The sequence below is a fragment of the Polyodon spathula genome, chromosome 8 (genome assembly GCF_017654505.1).
Source record: "Polyodon spathula isolate WHYD16114869_AA chromosome 8, ASM1765450v1, whole genome shotgun sequence".
NCBI classification, from domain to species: Eukaryota; Metazoa; Chordata; class Actinopteri; order Acipenseriformes; family Polyodontidae; genus Polyodon; species Polyodon spathula.
The window spans coordinates 10,812,553-10,830,877 of NC_054541.1; the positions used below are offsets into that span (position 1 = coordinate 10,812,553).

The following is an 18,325-nucleotide window of genomic DNA, read 5'->3' on the forward strand; positions in this document are numbered from 1 at the left end:
TCAAATACTCTGTATTAAAATCAAAAGACTTGTTTTCTGCCACTTGTGTTTCTTTTCAACCTCAGAACGTGAGGCAGAGCACTGCAGGTACAGTGAGACTGGGGAGAGGATTTCTTTAGCTTCAATGGAGAGGAGGTCCTGTGCAATTTGATTGATTACCACATTTTATTGGTTTACCCAATCGGCTACAATCAAAAGCAGACGTCCATTTGCTATGTAATATCAGCTTGGTTGCCTTGATAACTGAAGAAGCTGGCTCCCCAACTTGACATAAAGAAGACAACAAAACAGATACTTTTTCTGTCAGGCCCAGCCGTGAGTAGAGAGGTGGAGTGGATTGCTAAGATTAAGATTAAAAACCTATTTTTTTTATTATTTTAATGTATGTAATTCAACACGGTAGATCCTTTGGTTGATCTAGCTTACATTACAATACATCCCCTCTGTCTTGCCCAGCTGCACTGGCTACCTGTAAAGTTCAGGATTACTTTCAAAATTCTCCTGCTTGTCTACAAGGCCCTTCATAACACACAGGTCCTGAGTACCTCCTCAACCTAAGAACATAAGAACATAAGAAAGTTTACAAACGAGAGGAGGCCATTCGGCCCATCTTGCTCGTTTGGTTGTTAGTAGCTTATTGATCCCAAAATCTCATCAAGCAGCTTCTTGAAGGATCCCAGGGTGTCAGCTTCAACAACATTACTGGGGAGTTGATTCCAGACCCTCACAATTCTCTGTGTAAAAAAGTGTCTCCTATTTTCTGTTCTGAATGCCCCTTTTTCTAAACTCCATTTCGCTATGTCCCTGCCCGCAAGCTGAGGTCCTCCAACTGTGGCCTACTTGTTGTCCTCAAGCAAAAGTGCAGCACACTTGGAGAATGCTCATTTAGCTTCATGGCTCCGACTCTTTGGAACTCTCTTCCAGCTTTGGTGCGTGACGCTCCCACCATTGCTTGCTTTCAACTCCCACCTTCCCTCGCTCAACTCTCAAGACCCACCTGTTCTCTCTTGCTTTCCATGCTCTTTAAGCCTGATATCTTCTATTAGCTGCTGCTACTATTTCACATATTATGTTGCTATCATGTATTCTGCAATTTCCACTGTATTTAATGTACTATTTCATGTATTAAGCTACTAACATGCATTATGTACTTTCCACTGTATTTAATGTATTTTTTTTCTTTTTTACTGTATAAAATGTATTATGCATTTCTCTGTATTTAAAGTATTATGGATTTTCTTGTAGTTACTGCATCTTGTAGCGCTTTGTGATGGTGGTCCACTATGAAAGGCGCTATATAAAATAAAGATTGATTGGTTATTATGGCAGGGATTTCTACAACTTGGGTCCTAAGACTGATTCAAAGTGAGCAGACTTCCATATCACAAACCCATGACACTGAAGTGGTTATTTTAATAAAGGTTTTTTTTTTTTTTTTTGGATACTTTGCGCCATACAGTGATTTTAGTAAATATGCACAGAATGGGATTTACTCACTGTAAATTACCAAAGACACACAGTTGAACAAAACAAGAATAATACACAAATCTTTATTTTTAAAATGTACATGTTTGTGAGAATCTGTCTAGGCTATGAAGTGTTCTTTGGGTAACATTTTCCTGGGTACTTTGAGAAAAAAATCCACAATCTTCTAATAGTCGTCATCAACTTCACTATATTAATATTGTAATACACATACAAACAGTAGAGCAATCTTTATTGTGCATTATATTAACATTGTAATTAACATACAAACAGTAGAGCAATCGTCATAGTGCATTATATTAACATTGTAATACACATACAAACAGTACAGCAATCTTCATAGTGAATTCTTTTGAAAACATACACCACCACCTCAAAAATGTAAAACTAAAATCTCTAACAAGCTTAACACATAACCATCACCATAAATGTATGTAACCTTCCCTTGCAGACCATTATTTATTGATTTTTTTAAATGTGTTTAAATAGAAAAGCATGTCTTATATGCGGATTTGTTTATGTAAAAAAAAAAAAAAACTTTGCAATGCAATTTTTGAAAACAACAGAGTTAAAAAATGTATTATCTAAGAAGCAAAACACCTGTAGAAACCAAACTTTGACAAAAAATCATGCTGGATCGTTTTAATTTTATTTCTAATAGTTAGTGTACTAAACAAAACAAAACAAAAAACCCTAGAAAGTTTGAATAAGTGTCCACTGTATTGTGTGACACAATTATAACACACCACAAGACACACTCAGTCAAAATGCTAGGAATTGCACATCTTTTGGGTCCAGTCTGATTTCACTGTGTGCCTTTAGGGTTGCCCCTTCGTTGTAGTCTTCTTTTAGACATGTGAACACCCTACCTCCAGCCTTCAGGCATTTTAGCCGCGCATCAACTTTAACTCCAGTTACCGCCATAAACTAAAAATACAAATATTACACAAGACATGGGCAACAGACAGAATGCATAACAGTGTGGAATGCAATATACTCATGTGACTTGACAGGAAGGCCTCCAGACCTCGCTGCACGTTTCAGAACAGCCAAGGCGTATCCTCTATTTAAACACTGTTCAGCGCGTGCATGTCTAACATCAGTGCTAAATTACAAATCTCGGAAATTGTACGCTAGCAATCTGAAAGCCTGCTACTGTTCCCAGTGGTTTAAATGGGAGGCCTCTTATGTGCTGAGGGAGGCCTTAATGCTTAATACAAGTGGCTGCTCAGCAGTGATACGAAAATGAGCATGCGTTGCATGACTACTTTCTACATGGAATGACATTTAGAATATCTAACAGGATTTTATAGAAGCTCTGAATAGGGTTTGTCTCTAGATGTGGTTTTGTACTTGGGTTCATGTATGAACTTGATGCCAACTTGCATAACGTTTGCCAGTAATACTGTATGCAATTATACTGTTAAAGTAGCTTTTATCAATATAGTTTACATCAGAATTACCTCGGGGATAAACTCTCCTTTGTTGTATCTGCAGAACTGCACAGGGTGAGACCTCTAATGATGGTGTATGAATACTGTGTGCTTTAAGGCAGCATTTTTTCAAGGTGTGGAACACAGCAAAACTTTCAGCAACTTGTGACTGGAAGTAAAATAATTGGATATAATACAAAATGAATCATTTGCAAGTACCAAAACATTCATATAAGAACATAAGAAAGTTTATGAATGTGCTCAATGTGCCTACTGCACTAGATGGAGATTGCACAAAGGGGTCACTTGCTATAATCCGAGTGCACAGCATGTAGGTCAATAACCCTTTGTTACTGACTTCAATGTAAAGCCTTTCTGCTCCAGGTCCTCTTGGCAGACTCTTCCCAGCGTGCTGAACTTTGGCCCCAAGTCTTTCAGGAAGTCCATTCCTTGGCTGCTGTCGGCAATACTAATGTCATCCAGGGAATGGACTTTGTGGAGCTCACCCTCCTCAGCATAGACGTGTAGCTCATTGTTATTAAAGTTGGCATCTAAACCATTAAGGGCATACAGCCTCTGAAAAGAAAAAACAAACAAAAAAACATTTTGGATATGATTTACCATACTGGTCTGAACTTTACCGTTCTTTCAGAAGTTTTTACTACATTTTCATAGCTGTTGCTGTGAGGTTACCAAATAGTAAAGGTTTTAAGAAACAAACATTCTGCTTCATACCGTAGCGATCTTCTCTTGCAGATTCTTTCTTTCAGATTCCAGATGCCGTTCTTGAAGGCTCATTGTTCTGGAGTACCTGACTGTATCAGCCTGAAAATACAAATATTACAGCATTACAATGTATGGCTTACTGAAACTGTTAATTAATAGTCAACCTTGATACAATGACTGCTGATCAGGGACCAAATAAACGTATCCACTGTACTGGAATTGATCAGTTCAGACAGGTGGCCTATGGGTCTGACTGTTACAGTATAGCACAGTAAAATACATTATTATAGTATTGTATAGTATAGTATGACATGCTATAATAGGGTATAGTATTTTATAGTATAGAAAATAGTATAGTACAGTATATCTCTCTATGCTGGTGATTAAGTTTGAACCACCCTTTTGTTATTGTGTTTGTTCTTTGCGATTGTCCTTTTTAATTGTTTTCCAGGACGCCCTTGTAAAAAAGGGCTCAGGTCTCAAAGGGTAAATCTCCTGGTTAAATAAATACAAATGTAACTGATAGAAGGACTGGAGTGGTTTTCAGTTCTTTATCAGTTTGATTTTTCATAGTGAGTTGAGTCTGATCTGGATAAAGCGCTGTGAGAATTCATCCCATACTTACATGCCTCCCATACATCTTGTCCTCCCTCAAGCCCCAGGAGCTGCGTTGAGGTAACGTCAGGGTGGCTCCCTCCGATTCAAATACAGTCTAAAAATGCCCCAAAATCAATTTGATACAGATTGCATTTCACACAATTTCAGAGCACTGATTTTCACATACTGTACCTAAAGCTTTTCCTGAGACATCTCCTCTAATTCAATACAAATTGTACAATAGCTCCACCCCCAACCCCTGGCTACTCCCATCACTCACCATATTCTGACTGCTCCTCTTTTGAAACCCATTTCCACACTGGACAATCTGCAGGATAAGCAAGAGTCATGTTTTGGCACGTCTTACATGAAGATTACAATAAATATGACTGCATGTAATCCAGTACAGTGTAGGATACAGTCCAATACAAACAATCTAGTGTAATTACGTAAAATTAACTGAAACAAACAACTCACTCTAATTTATTATAGTGATGTTAGTAATATATACTAATTATAATATACTACTAGTTCAACTTCTGCAGAAAAATAAAACAGGGGTGATTTTACACATTTTGATGTTTCCCTGAAATAAGGAATTTCAGTCTCCCTATACCTGCATGCCGTTCTTTGTCATTCCATGGTCAGCTGTAGGTAAAGGCATAAAGACTGGTAGGGAAGCCTAAAGGAAATCATATAAAATATTCTAAGAAGCGTCCAAGCTAGGTTTGATCATGTTAAGGATAGCCTTCGTTAGTGTACAAGCAATCATCCAATTGTAGTTACAGATTTATCAACATCTTATTCTGTGCACTGTGATGTCATCCCATGCATGGAACACTATGAAACAATTTAAAGAGATTAATTTTGCACAGTTAGAGTAGTTGTCTTGCTAAAACTGCAGTTCTTATACTACCAGAGACATTCTATAACCTCTTGATTAACTTATAGTAAGACATGGTTGCAGCAGGTCAGATACACCATGATCTACAGTCACAATAACTTCATATGTGCATGCTGGACAGCCAAGTGTCTCCACTACTTCACCGGCTACAGGGTAGCATTCTGTTAGTCACCTGAGAACAGCAGCCACCTCCTTCGTCACTGTACTTGATGAGGGTCTGGTTTCCTTCTTCAGCAGTGCCTGGAGGGAACTCTCTGATCATCTTTCCACCGCAGTCACAGTGCATACAACAGAGCAAGAGTACTACGAACAGGAATCAATTTTTTAAAAATGTTTTATGAGACGAACTTTGACAGGGCTGGACAACTTGTTATAAACACATATTAAAGACAACTAGAAGCCTGTTATTTGCCTTCAAACTTCAAAGTCTTTACGATAGAAATGGCTTTTGGCTTTATTGTTTCGTGTCCTTATATGTTTAGTGCCCTGTAAAAGACTTTGTAAAAGCAAACAAAAAAACACACGTAACATGAGTGTCAGAAAGGGGGAGAGGTGTTTTGTTCACTAAACAAGACATCCTACGTACAAGCAGCCAAGTTAGAAAAACAAAAAGCAAAAAGGTGCATTGAGGTTACACTTAAAGCAGCACTGCACCTACTCCACTGTAAAGTTTGACTTGCCTCGAGTTGCCACAACCTTTGACGTAGTGCCTGAGACAATGAAAACGGAAAGCGCTGTAAATGTGATATCTACCATACGGACAAATTAACAAAACACTTCCATCTCTAAACCCAAACTCATGAGATCTTTGAAACTTAGACGTTATCCCTGTAACACGGCTTTTCCTTATTTCCTTTTACATATACCTATTAGCAATGTGACATTGTTAGTAAGCATGCCGGTTTGCCAATGCAGGCGTTACTTACACAGCATCAGTAGAAGAGCTCCTATCAGAGCACCAATAGCAGCTCCTCCAAAACTGGTCGACTGAGCTTCCAAAGGTTTACAGACGCCCTCTTGAGAGCACTCGCAGATTCTTAACACGAGGTCCTCCTCTGCCGCTGAGCCCTGCTGGTCAAAGATTTTCAAAGGCACTGTGTAGTTGCCAGGTGGCAGTTCTCGCAGCCTTAAAAGTTTAATGGACTCCCCTGCAATTGTGCAAAGAAAATACTACAGCGCATACAAGATAAACAGACACATAACAGTGGCTTGCATTATAGCGTGCTGAGCACTGAACGCTGGTAAGCACCAGTGATAGAGAAGCACTCAATAAGTGCTTACCCAGTAGTTGCTCCAGTTTCCATGTGTTCATCACATTATTCCCCTTGTCCAGGAGCTGGAAGTTGAAGGGTCCTGAGTATGGCTCAATGTCTTTGTCTTCAGCCTTTACTAAGATGGAGGTATTTTTCGGGTTGTCACACATGTACAAGTATTTGGAGACTAGGAAGGGGCTGTTGTCATTGATATCCGCCAAATGGATGAACACTGTGGCTGTGCCAGTCTCTGGGGGCTTACCTACAAAACAAACAAATAAAGCAAAAAAAACAAACAAACAACAAAACAGTTAACAGTTCAACATAAAAGCAGAAAAAAAATCAACTATTTCACTTTTACTAAAGTGAACAGATTTCTAAATACTTTTTTATTGTCTGAAGTATAAAATACATCGTTTTATGACAGAAATGATCTGGTTATTACGGATATGAACGGCTTATATCCAAACTAGCTACTAAGAAATGAGCTAACTGTAATTTTAATAAATTACCTGTTGATTGGTACAAAAAAAGGGATACAGGTTTACTGATTTAGTGGAAGGATATTCAATCCTTTATGCTGCTTACCGTCATCAATAGCAAGCACAATCACAGAGTAAATGCTGTTGTTAACATAGGGAGATTCTCTGTCCATTTCTGCAATGGCTGTAACCTCGCCAGTGTTTTTATCAATTGTTAACCATTTCGCTGGGTCACTGCCTGCAGGTATTTCATACCTAGTCAAGATAATGAAATAATATAAAAAAAAAAACCCAGACATTGCAAAATTAGCTACAACTAATGGCGATTACACAAAACAGGGTTTCCAGTAACTCTTGATTGCTTATTTTATTTCTTGCTGCACGGGGGTAAGCTGTTGAGTTAACAGGGAGACACTGACATCAGCTCTCCTACCTTAGAGTACTGTGTGCTGCATCCGGGTCTACTGCATGAACCTTGCCAAGCTGTATTGGGGCCTTGGTGCCCTCAGTCTGGTAGACTGTAATCTTGTCACGCTCAAAACGGGGAGGGTCATTGACGTCCTCAACATTGACGACCACAGGGACACTGTGCCCCCCTGCTGCAGGGGTACTACGTCCCGCTCCGGGGCAAATGTAAAGAGGCTCCTCGTTCTCCACTGAAATCACCAGCTCATTCTGTGATCCATTCTCATAGTCCATGGGCTTCAAAAGAAACAGGATTGTTCTTAACTTAAGGGTTGGTGTGAAGCACTTAGCAGATTCCTACACAATGGGGCATACTCAGTTGATCCAAATGACGACAGATGTAGGTACCGCCTCTGCTTAACTAATAGGAAAGGGCATAAAGTTTTCAACAACCCATGTTGGCTTTAGTTAAACTTGAATGTTAAAGATACACAACATATTAGCATTGCTTAAAAGGGTTGAAGCTAATATAACACAGGAGTCTGTATGTCTTTCTTGTCATGCACTTCCAATTGTGCAGTTTTTTAATTAAACACATGCTAGCAAACATGGATTTATTTGGTGAAGTCCTGCCCCTCCACTGGTAATTTACCATGACCGACAAAACAAAACTGTACGACAGGTGAGATTTCAGGATTAATTAGCTGCAACCCTTTTAATTATATTGCTACATGCATTCCAAGCCTACCTTGACTACTGTGAGGACTCCATCGTTTGTTTGTGGGTCAGTCTCTATCTTGTAATTCCCATCTTCATTGCCTTTTGCTATGGTATACTTGGCTCTCCATGCTGGTGTATTGGGCGTGTCTTTGTCTTCCACACTGACCCTTAATACAGGCACACCTACCTGCTGTTCCTTCACGCTTCCTGTGAACTACAACCGTTTATACATAACTTTAGGAATGTGAATATACAGTGCATGATGACAATTACAACAGTAAAAGGTCTATTATTAGCATATAATAGTAATTATTAAGAGGCATTACAAAAAATGACAAAATGTAATATTTCAAACCCCAGTACCTATACTAGGATTTAACTTTTACTCTTAGGAGCTTGAAGCTGCTCAAATGGTTAGTTTCTATGCCACCACCACACTAGACTTAAAACAAGATTTTTTATTATATTTTTTCCATTTTCTTAGATCTGTTTTGCTGTCATTATGGAAGTAACCCCCCACACCACCAGCCCCCAAGCAATAACATAATACTTGCCCCCAGGGGCGCAAATAAGGGGGGCCCAAAAAACACAAAGCCAATTTGGTTTACAATAATGCTTCTATTAAAATAGATATCCTAGAGCAGTGGCCCTCAAAGTAATTTTGGAACGGGCAATAAAGATCTTTACTATTGGCTCGTTTGCGCGGTACGACTGAGTAACTATCCATAGAACCCTTATTTAAACACTACGTTCCCGAAACTATACATATATATATATATATATATATATATATATATATATATATATATATATATATATATATATATATATATATATATAGTTTTAGCGGGAGTTTATTCTAGGCTCAATGATAAGGCCAAGTCTCAGGCAGCAATTGTGCATGCTGCACTTGTTCTTTAAATAATTTATATAAAATACGCAATGCAAATAGCATGTTTACACAGATAACCATGAATAAACTAAAATAAAAGAGGATAGCTAGTGTCTCGCTTTGTTTTATTTTGACAAATTTGTCAACACTACTCTGTTTTAAAGATCGCTCATCTCCAGAACAATTATTCAGAGAAAGTGGATTCGTAACTAAATATACTACAGTGTTTCCTTCTTGGTGAAATAAAAAATATAGGAGAAAATTTAATTCTGCATACTGAAATTTCTCATTAACAGTTGGCGAAATTCAGTGCTTACATTCCACAGTGTAATATGGAAACTGAACTATGCCAATAGCTCATCGTTTCTGCTGAACTAGCCTCATGTAAACTGGCTTTGTCAACAGTAAACAGTACAAGCGCTGCCTCAGTCACCCCGTCAGGACTGGATCATGCCATTTTATTTTTTAAATGTATTATTATTATTATTATTATTATTATTATTATTATTATTATTATTATATTGCAAGGGGCCCGGACCGTGCAGGTTATGCAAATCTGATTATATAAATATTGTATTTTTATTTTATTGCGGGGTCAGGGTTGCAGTGATCCCACTGGCTGGATAGCCCCGTCTCACCCAGGGAAACCCTACACACTGTCTAATAAAAATACACTACATATAAAAAAAAATGAACTTCTGTTTCTTACCAACAGTTGCATTTACTGGATGTAATTGTACCGTGGTCTTTTTTCATTTCTTGGCTTTGGGACATATTTAAAAATCATTACTTACAAAAAAAAATTGTAATTAGAATAAATACAATTTCAACCCTCTTGTTACCAAAATAGACGCGTTGCTTGCAACTGTAATACAACTGAATGTATTGTTTATTATGGGCTTTCAAAATAGTTAATAAATTGTTTAAAAAGTGGTACATAGGAAATAGCATAGGGGTAGGATGACAAAAAAGCAGTTTCACCGTGCTGAAAATCTGAACACACAAGGTTTCCAACTGATTCTGTTTCTTTTTTTTTTCTTAATTATGCCTGCCTTGTTTACGCACAGAGGCAGTAGTGTAGATATCATTTAAAACAATATTTTGGAAATTGTATGCATTATCGATATTTAACATGGACGTTTTGCCCCTCCAGCTATTGAAGCTGTCCTGAGTAGTACCATTGATTATAGTTTTCAAAATGTTTTGAGAAAAAAAATGAAGATTACAAAATATATTATGTAAGATAGGATTTAATGTTTAGCTATTTAATAAGTTACCAGGACATGCATTTTGATGTATTACATTTCTATTAGAAATATGGGTTGGTATGTAGTTAAAACTGAGTCAGATTAAATAGGAAATTACACTCAGCACTGTGTAAAAAAAATACTAAGTTTCTATTGGTAGTTTTCCCCAGTCGTAAAGAATTCCTGGCTATACCAGTGACGTGTGCACAACAAATCTTTGCAAACAATTGCAGACTAACTGAATTACACTGTAAACAAAACTTAAATCTGATATATAGTAAAAAAAAAAAAAAAAATGTGAACGTTTATTTTGCTTTATTTTTTGCGGTTTGCTGTCAGTATAATTCAGTAGTGCTGTTTTGTGTTTACATAATGCCTTTTTTTTTGGTCTGACCTTGTTGCGTCAGGTGCACAAAATCAATTTGAGAACCATACCTCTTTCTTAACAAACACAGGTGGGTTATTGTTAGTGTCTTCAATTTGGATGTTCATCGTAGCCGTGGATGAAAGTTGTGGTTCTCCGTGATCTTTCGCTTCAACAAGTATCTTGTAGGACTTGGCAGACTGTAAGACAAAGAAACACAGGATGTTAAATGAAAGATTTACCACCAGTCCACCGATTCTATAAAACTATATAATAACCCAATTAGTGTCTAGGGTTGCATGTTGTTAGTACCTGATAATCCAGACACCCTTCAAAAGACACAATGCCAGTATCTGGATTAATGGTGAATTTATTTTTTGTTGAGAGAGGCTCCTGAGAAACAACAGAATAGGAGAATTCTGAATTGGGGGTGCCACGTTTGTCAATGTCTTCAGCTTGCAGTAGAAAGACACCACTCCCTAAAAGATAAATAAATAAATGCTTCATGCATAATACTTAAACTGCTCGGCACACCATATTTACCACTCAGATACTTTATTTACATATAATACAGGATTCATTTTACCACAAAACATGTGTTTCTGAAATGGAGCCTTCTAATACATCATTTTATTTTATTTTTTTCTAAATTGCTGCATGGGTGCATTTGGCTAAATGTTTTGCTCTGCAACAAATATATTCTGTAAAACCTAGCAGGGGTGTGCTGGTACCTCATGCTGGTAAAGCCTTTAAGTATCAGCAGGTATGATATAAATCCACATTTATGTGATTGCTGCACAAGCCCGTAAACTTCTGATAAATACTTCTTAAAGGAAATTAGAAGTACCAGCACACCCTAAACCCTAGACCACTACACAGCTCACCTGCTGGAGCGTTCTCTTTCAAAGGGACATCTACTACTGGCAGCTTGAACTTTGGAGCATTGTCATTTTTATCTTTTACATCAATATTAAACACCAAGGACTTGTCAGCTATTATTCCCGTTCTCTGGTCAGCTACATCAAACTTGATCTGTTGAGCCACAGAAAGAAAAGACAGTCCGTATTTGTGGGCCTGATGTATCAAGGTCTTCACAACACAATGCAAGTAGAATCAAATTGATATTTTTCCATAGTAAGCAACGATCTGGATTATTTAAGGACTCAAAAGCAAGCCCGGGGAGTTTACTACCAGTTATGTTACGTTAACATTTTTGTATTTAATTTTGCTACTTTTAACATATTCCTATTTAAAAAACGTTTTCTGTTTCGATGGACTTTGCATGCATTACACTTTTCTAGATAGCAGTAGACAAGTATGGTATATTGTCAACTGACATAAGAATTAAAATTTTCCAGAGATGTCATTTATCAAGATGGCCATGGGCCTTATTGACATTCATCCTTAACTAAGTTTTATCACAAGCTGCAAAAATGTGCTTACTGCAAAGGTGGGCGTTTCTTCCCGATCTATGGTCTTAAGCATATACACTTCCCCAGTTTTCTCATCAATGGAAAAATATCCACGTGGATTCTCATCAACTCCTGGACCACTGATTAGGTATTTAATGGTAATGTTCTTTTCCCTGTCATTGAAAAGCTGTTGAGGAAATAAAAAACAGAAGGAGGCCTTAAGGAATCTATTTTAATGCTCTAAACAGCGGTGGAGCTAAATAACGTCAGCCTTTAGTTCTCCACAAACAGTGATCATCTGATCAGTTCTTTAACACCTCCTTATGTTATAAACATAGCATGAATGAGATCCGCAAGTAAGCGGGTTATACATTTCAGGCTGGTGACACCATTCCCTGACGTGCCAGAATGAAAAAGAAAAAAAAAAATTATTTTATTAACCAATGTTTTGGTACAAAGTACTTTCATCGGGGTAGACGCAGGCAGGTGTTTAAATAAAAATGATAAGAAGATAATTGAATACCAGAATACCAATTTATTATTATTATTATTTTTTTTTTTTTTTACAAAAAAACATGTCAAATCAAATTTCACATACCATAAGGAACTAAAGTTTTCACAGAATGGATCCAAACGGCCTCTCTACGCAACAAAAGATTATCCAAATCCCTACCCCTCCTAGGTAAATTAACTCTTTCAATTCCCCAGTAACATAAAGAAGAAATAGGGAGTTGAGCTTCAATGAAATGTGTGGCAAAAGGATAATTAGTATTTCTGCATCGAACTGAGCTTCGATGCTCAGCTATTCTAGATTTCAAGGATAGCTTGGTTTTACCAATGTAAGCCTTTCCACGAGGGCAGGAGATCATATAAATCACACCCATAGTTTAAAAGTTCTGTTGCATTGTGCGCACAAGTCACATCTATAATTGCCATCTGGTATTGGGGTCAGCAGTGATTGTATTGCAATAGGGGGCAAATTAGCCCTCACTAAGGTGTCTCTTTGATTTTGTCACCTCAAAAAGTTAGTCGAGGAGAATCCAAGAATAATTTAGAAATAGAGTGATCACATTTTAAAAATATGCCAATGTCTTTTGATTACCCCTTTTATTTTGTTCTGCTAATTTGGAACATTTTGTAATTAACATAACCTGATTAGTATTCATTTTAGATTTATCTTTAAGAAAAATGTCATCTCGAGATTTTGAAGAGATCTGAGTGACGGCAATATTAAGATATTTGTTTTTATAATGTCTGTTTTCAAATTTGACACTCAGAAAGGTTTTCTTCAAAATTTCTTGAATATCTTGATTCTGAATAAATTTATATGTGATGATATTCCTCCAGATATCCAACATATAAATTATCATAATTTGGAGCTAAAGAGGCATCCATGGCTGTGCCTTTAATTTGGAGGTAAAAATCAGATTGAAAAGCAAAGTAATTTTTGAATAATACCAATTCTGTCAGTGCTAGGACACATGAGTTAGAAGGTAAAATATCTGTGTCTCTCCTGTTAAGGAAATGCTATTTATGTGGAATATTACTCCACATCAAAAGTAGCTAAAATAATCTCATCAAGAGGAACCCTTAAAGAATAAACTCTATTAATCATATCCCCGGTATCCTGAACACATGAAGGGAGGCCACGGACAAGTCTAACAAAGAAATCAACTCGAAAGTGTACAAGTCAGCGAGTCTATACCCGCAACTATTGGGAAACCTGGTGTATTAGTCAGTTTTTTATGGATTTTGGATAATGTATAAAAAACAAAAACTTGGGGAAATTTAACGATTAAATAATCGTGTTCCTTCTTTGTACTTACACCTGTTTCCAAGAAATTTCAAAGTACTAATGTTATATCTTCCTCAAACCGCTGTATAGGGTCGACTTCAAGTTTTTCTAAAAAGTATTATCCAATAATTGTCTATAACTCTTATGTGTATAGTCAACCTTATTTTGTACAACTTTCCCACCTCCCTTATCTGCAGGCTTAATTATAATGGACTCATCAGATTTTAAATAATGTAAAGCTATCCTCTTCTCTCTACTTAGATTGGGAAAGGATCTGTATTAATGCCTCCTTTTAAGAAGGGCATCTACATCCCTTTCAGCCAGTCTGCAGTAAGTCTTAATTGAAGCATTATGATTAGTAGGGGACATAAAACTGCTTTTAGCGCTAAAGGGTGACTGTACATGAGAGATAAGTTCAGTAGGAATCGCAGACATAGGTACACAGATCTCAGAATTGGAACTATCAGAAAATAATTCCCTAATTCCACACAGGAAGTAAACTAATATTGTGCATGCTTTTTACTGTTACTTTTTCCAGCACATAACCCATCAACTAATGTAAAAGCAAAATCCATCCTCACATTTGCAGCAAACTTGGGAAAAGGGCCAGGATCTCCTTCTTCAACCTCAATGGTACTCAGGACCCATCGCCTCTTGGCGCGTCGTAGTGGGCGTACGCTGTCTGGATCAACCAACAGCTTCTTTGCAAAAAATAAATAATCAAAATAGAACGTTTTATTAGAGACCAGGCCAAAACAAAGCGTTTTCAGAAAAGGGAACACGAAACAGTGTAATACTCACCCTCGCTACTCTTTTCAAAGTTGACGAATGTGCCAATGTTTGCTCATTACCAGCATCTCTTTTGAGATTGAGAGCACAGGCCACAGCAACCTAGAAAAATGAAACAAATGAAGTTTGCAAAGGAAAAAACAAACACAAATCGCTGGAAGTCTATATTAATTGTACCTCTACTGTACCTCACCCAGGTAAAGTGAAGCATTATCTTATGTTTGGGGAAAGCACAGGATACACAGATTAAGGAAAATTTCAGACTTCAAAGAAATGCTTATTCTTATTCAGTGTAATGATATTACCTGTCAAATAAATCTGTGTTCTCATTAAAGTTAACATCTTTATGTACCACTTAAAGTGCACTAAGCTGTGTTTTATTAACACCACTAAATCCCCAAATTATACATGATGAATTGATGATTAATGCATATATTGTAAATGGAATCAATTTGGGATTAAGGTTAAATGTAACAGAAGAACATTTTTAATAAGCAGAAAAAAATGTATAATAATGTATTATATTACAGTGGGGGAGGATGTTTAAACAGTCGTGAAAATCTGACAATCTAATCTAATCATCTCAGAAATAACTACTTACAATGATGCAATATCTAATCGCCATTTCGTAACAAAAAACAAAAAGCAAATATATTTGTCCTGGTATTTTCCAGAAAATATTCAAATGATATCTTGAAAAGAAATAATTTTATAAACACAAACATAAATACTATTAAAACAGCAAGCTATTAATCTTAATTTTATTTAAGCTATGCAATTTAAAATGATAAGTTAAGTTCATGAGAAATTGATGGACATTTTATTTCCCTTTCTTATTGCCTGAAATTGACACTGCCAAATACCATATTTTTTTCAGAAAATGACTGCGCAGCAAGCATTCAACCTAACTGATGAAAGCCCTTCAGTTATTAAACCACTTAATTTATGCTGCAAAACAACTTATGCACCTGGTTTAAAAATGTAGCATGTGTCTAAATATGTATTAACATGTTCTAACTTCAAATAAATGTAAATGAAAGGGTTCTAACTTAAACACATGTCATTACAGCAATTAGAGGGAAAATAAATTAAAGTGTATATTTAACGTGCCGTCTTCGACAGGTGTGCCGGAGGTCCATTTCTTACTGTTGCCAAACAGGGTTTTTTTTTTTTTTTTTTTTTTTAACTTGGAATCTGCAATTATTTTTACCCCTGATTTTCTCCCAATTTGGAATACCCAATTATTCAACCCGGCTCACTGCTGCAACCCCCGCACTAACTCAGGAGATCCGAGCAACCCATGCACTCATCAGTGCATATCTGTTCTGCGCCCGTGCACTTATCATGCACCCCCATGCGCATACCCGCTCCTGTGCCTCTATGCACATTTGTACCCACCCTGCAACCCGGGCAAGTGCTGTGCACTATGCCGGGTTTCCATGAATACAGCTCTTGTAGCTGAAAAATGCCCCCAGAGGACCCGCATGAATTCTGTGTTTCATGCCTGGGTCCAGAACATGCTGCTTTGGCTCTGTCCGACATAGCATTCTGCGCTATCTGCGGGAAGTTCCAGAGGCGGGTCCTAAAGGCAACAGCCAACAGGGCAGTGGGGCTGAGATCTCCTTCTAGCAGGGGATCTCATTCTAAGTCTGTTCCCCCTTCAGGTGGTACAGTATCATCTCCTGCCCGCCTGCAGCTGTCCAGGTCACCCTCACTGTCTCTAGGGCTAAGCTCTCGCTCACCTACCAGGAGCGTGGGACAGCTTCAGCTCTCCCCTCCTAAGGACCGTTCACCTCCCACACAGAAGCCCCTAGGGAAAAAACAGCCTAGCGGGATCTCAGCCCTCACTGACCAGATTGGTCATTTTATGGAGGTGGTGATGGGACAACAGTCACTCATGATAAGAATGTTGTCGGCCCCTGGCACCACGGCTGCGCCGGTTCCCCGGCCACCCATTCCGACTGTTGAGCCGGAGCTTGAGCCATCTCAGACTATGAAGAGGACATCCTCTCTGTGCAGGTGTCTGGTGACAATGAGCTTGTACAGGAGGGGCCTTCTTGCAACTCTGTGGATGAACTGCAACAGGAACCGGTGTTATCTCCAGGGCCAGTGCTTGAGGCTTTGGTTTAGAGAGCGGCTCAGTGTCTACGTGTGGAATGGCCCAGAGACAAGGAGCCCCATGGCTCCTGGTTCTCCTCAGTTAAGCCAATACAGGACAGGACACTGCCCTTTCCCCGACTTTGTCAGGGAGATCCAGTCTTCCTGGTCCAACCCAGTGTCAGCTGTTAGCACGGTGGCTGGAGCTCTGTTTTTTTCTTCCACGCAGGGAGTGGAGGGTGCCGGCTTGGCAGCTCCGCCATTGAGGCCCACATATGGGCACCGGGCATTGGACCGGCCAAGGACCTACAATGTCCTAACAGAAAGTGTCGGGCAACAGAGACACACCTCAAAAAGGCGTATGCTGCTTGCTCCCAAGCTGCCCGGCTTTCCAATGTGTCGAGCATGCTCTCTGTCTATCAAGCCATCCTTATTAAGAAGCTCCCTGATATGGTCACGGCGGCTCACAGACAAGAGCTGAACCAGGTCTCTGAATCAGTCACCAGACTGGCCCAACTCACGGCCAGAGCAGAGGGCCGATGCCTTGCGGCGCTGGTGGTCACCAGATAGCAACTCTGGCTTTCCCAGGCTAGAGTTCAGGAAAGGCAGGACAAGTCCTCTATCCTGGACGCCCCTGTCACTCCTGGCCATACGTTTGGCCCCGCAGTGGAGGAGAAGCTTCAGAGGACTCTAAAGACCTGGGAGGCGTCAAGGCAGTATGCCCAGCTGCTTCCACGGAAGCACTGCCTTGCCTGCAAAGAGAAGCAACTGGCGCCCTAGGAGGGGCGGCAATCGCCAGTGATCCAAGGGTCCAGCGACTGCACCCACCTTGCTGCCTAAGGCTCAGCATCCCTGAAGGGCCACAGCAGCCTTCAACCCCTGTCTCCCAGTTACTATACTGGCAAACCAGCACTAACAATAATTTGGTGCTCAAGACTATGAGGGCTGGTTACAGCCTTCAGTCCCAGTTAAAACCATCCCCCTCCAACATGTGGCTCTCAACACAGAAATCCTGGTGCTTCTCTTGAAGCGTGCCATTCACAAGTAGATCCCTCCTCTTGCAGAGAGGGGTTCTATTCAAAGTACTTCCTAATACCCAAGAAGGACGGCAGGTTCCACCCTATGTTGGATCTGAGACTTCTGATACTCAAGATTCTCACGCACTGGCATGTCACCCAGGCCATTAGGCCGAGCAATTGGTCTACCACCGTGGACCTGAAGGATGCGTTCTTTCACATAACCATCAAGCCCGGGCACTGGAAATACCTCGCTTCGCATTTCAAGGCAGGTTCTACGAGTACTGCGTACTCCCCTTCGGCCTGTCCCTTGTTCTTCGCACCTTTTCCAAGTGCATGTACGCCATTCTGGACCCCTGCGGGTTCGGGGCATTCAACTGATGAATTATCTAGACGACTGGCTCGTCTGTGCTCAGTCACAGGAGCAAGCCCTGGCACATACGACGTTGGTCACAGACCACCTCTAGCGGCTCGGTCTCAGGAAGAACCTGCAAAAGTGCCATCTCACACCAAGCCAGCAATCGGATATTCTGGGCCTCCACCTAGACTCGGTGTCTATGAAGGCCACTGTGGAAGGTTGGTGGGTAATTCACTGACTCAGGAGACAGACAGGTGAATTTGAAAACACCACACAGGTGCCCAGTTTTATTTTCAAGGGTGTTTTGTTTCTTTAGCCCGCAGAGGGCGCTGTTGGTCCGTGATCTGCTT

At 39.3% G+C, this 18,325-nt stretch overlaps 1 protein-coding gene across 1 annotated transcript; it reads right to left on the reverse strand.

The window, feature by feature from the left end:
* Nucleotides 1–1,536: 1,536 nt before the first annotated feature.
* On the reverse strand, nucleotides 1,537–17,964 carry LOC121320186 (cadherin-like protein 26). The gene is made up of 18 exons (XM_041258437.1): nucleotides 17,941–17,964; nucleotides 14,517–14,606; nucleotides 14,297–14,416; nucleotides 11,952–12,107; nucleotides 11,393–11,540; nucleotides 10,821–10,987; nucleotides 10,580–10,708; nucleotides 8,034–8,219; nucleotides 7,314–7,582; nucleotides 6,987–7,135; nucleotides 6,427–6,660; nucleotides 6,072–6,293; nucleotides 5,318–5,448; nucleotides 4,858–4,923; nucleotides 4,522–4,569; nucleotides 4,270–4,356; nucleotides 3,654–3,743; nucleotides 1,537–3,494 (listed from the first exon to the last, which is right to left on the reverse strand). The coding sequence occupies exons 1-18, from the start codon at nucleotides 17,962–17,964 to the stop codon at nucleotides 3,255–3,257; spliced, it is 2,556 nt and encodes an 851-aa protein (XP_041114371.1). The 3' UTR covers nucleotides 1,537–3,254.
* Between the last annotated feature and the right edge of the window lie 361 nt (nucleotides 17,965–18,325).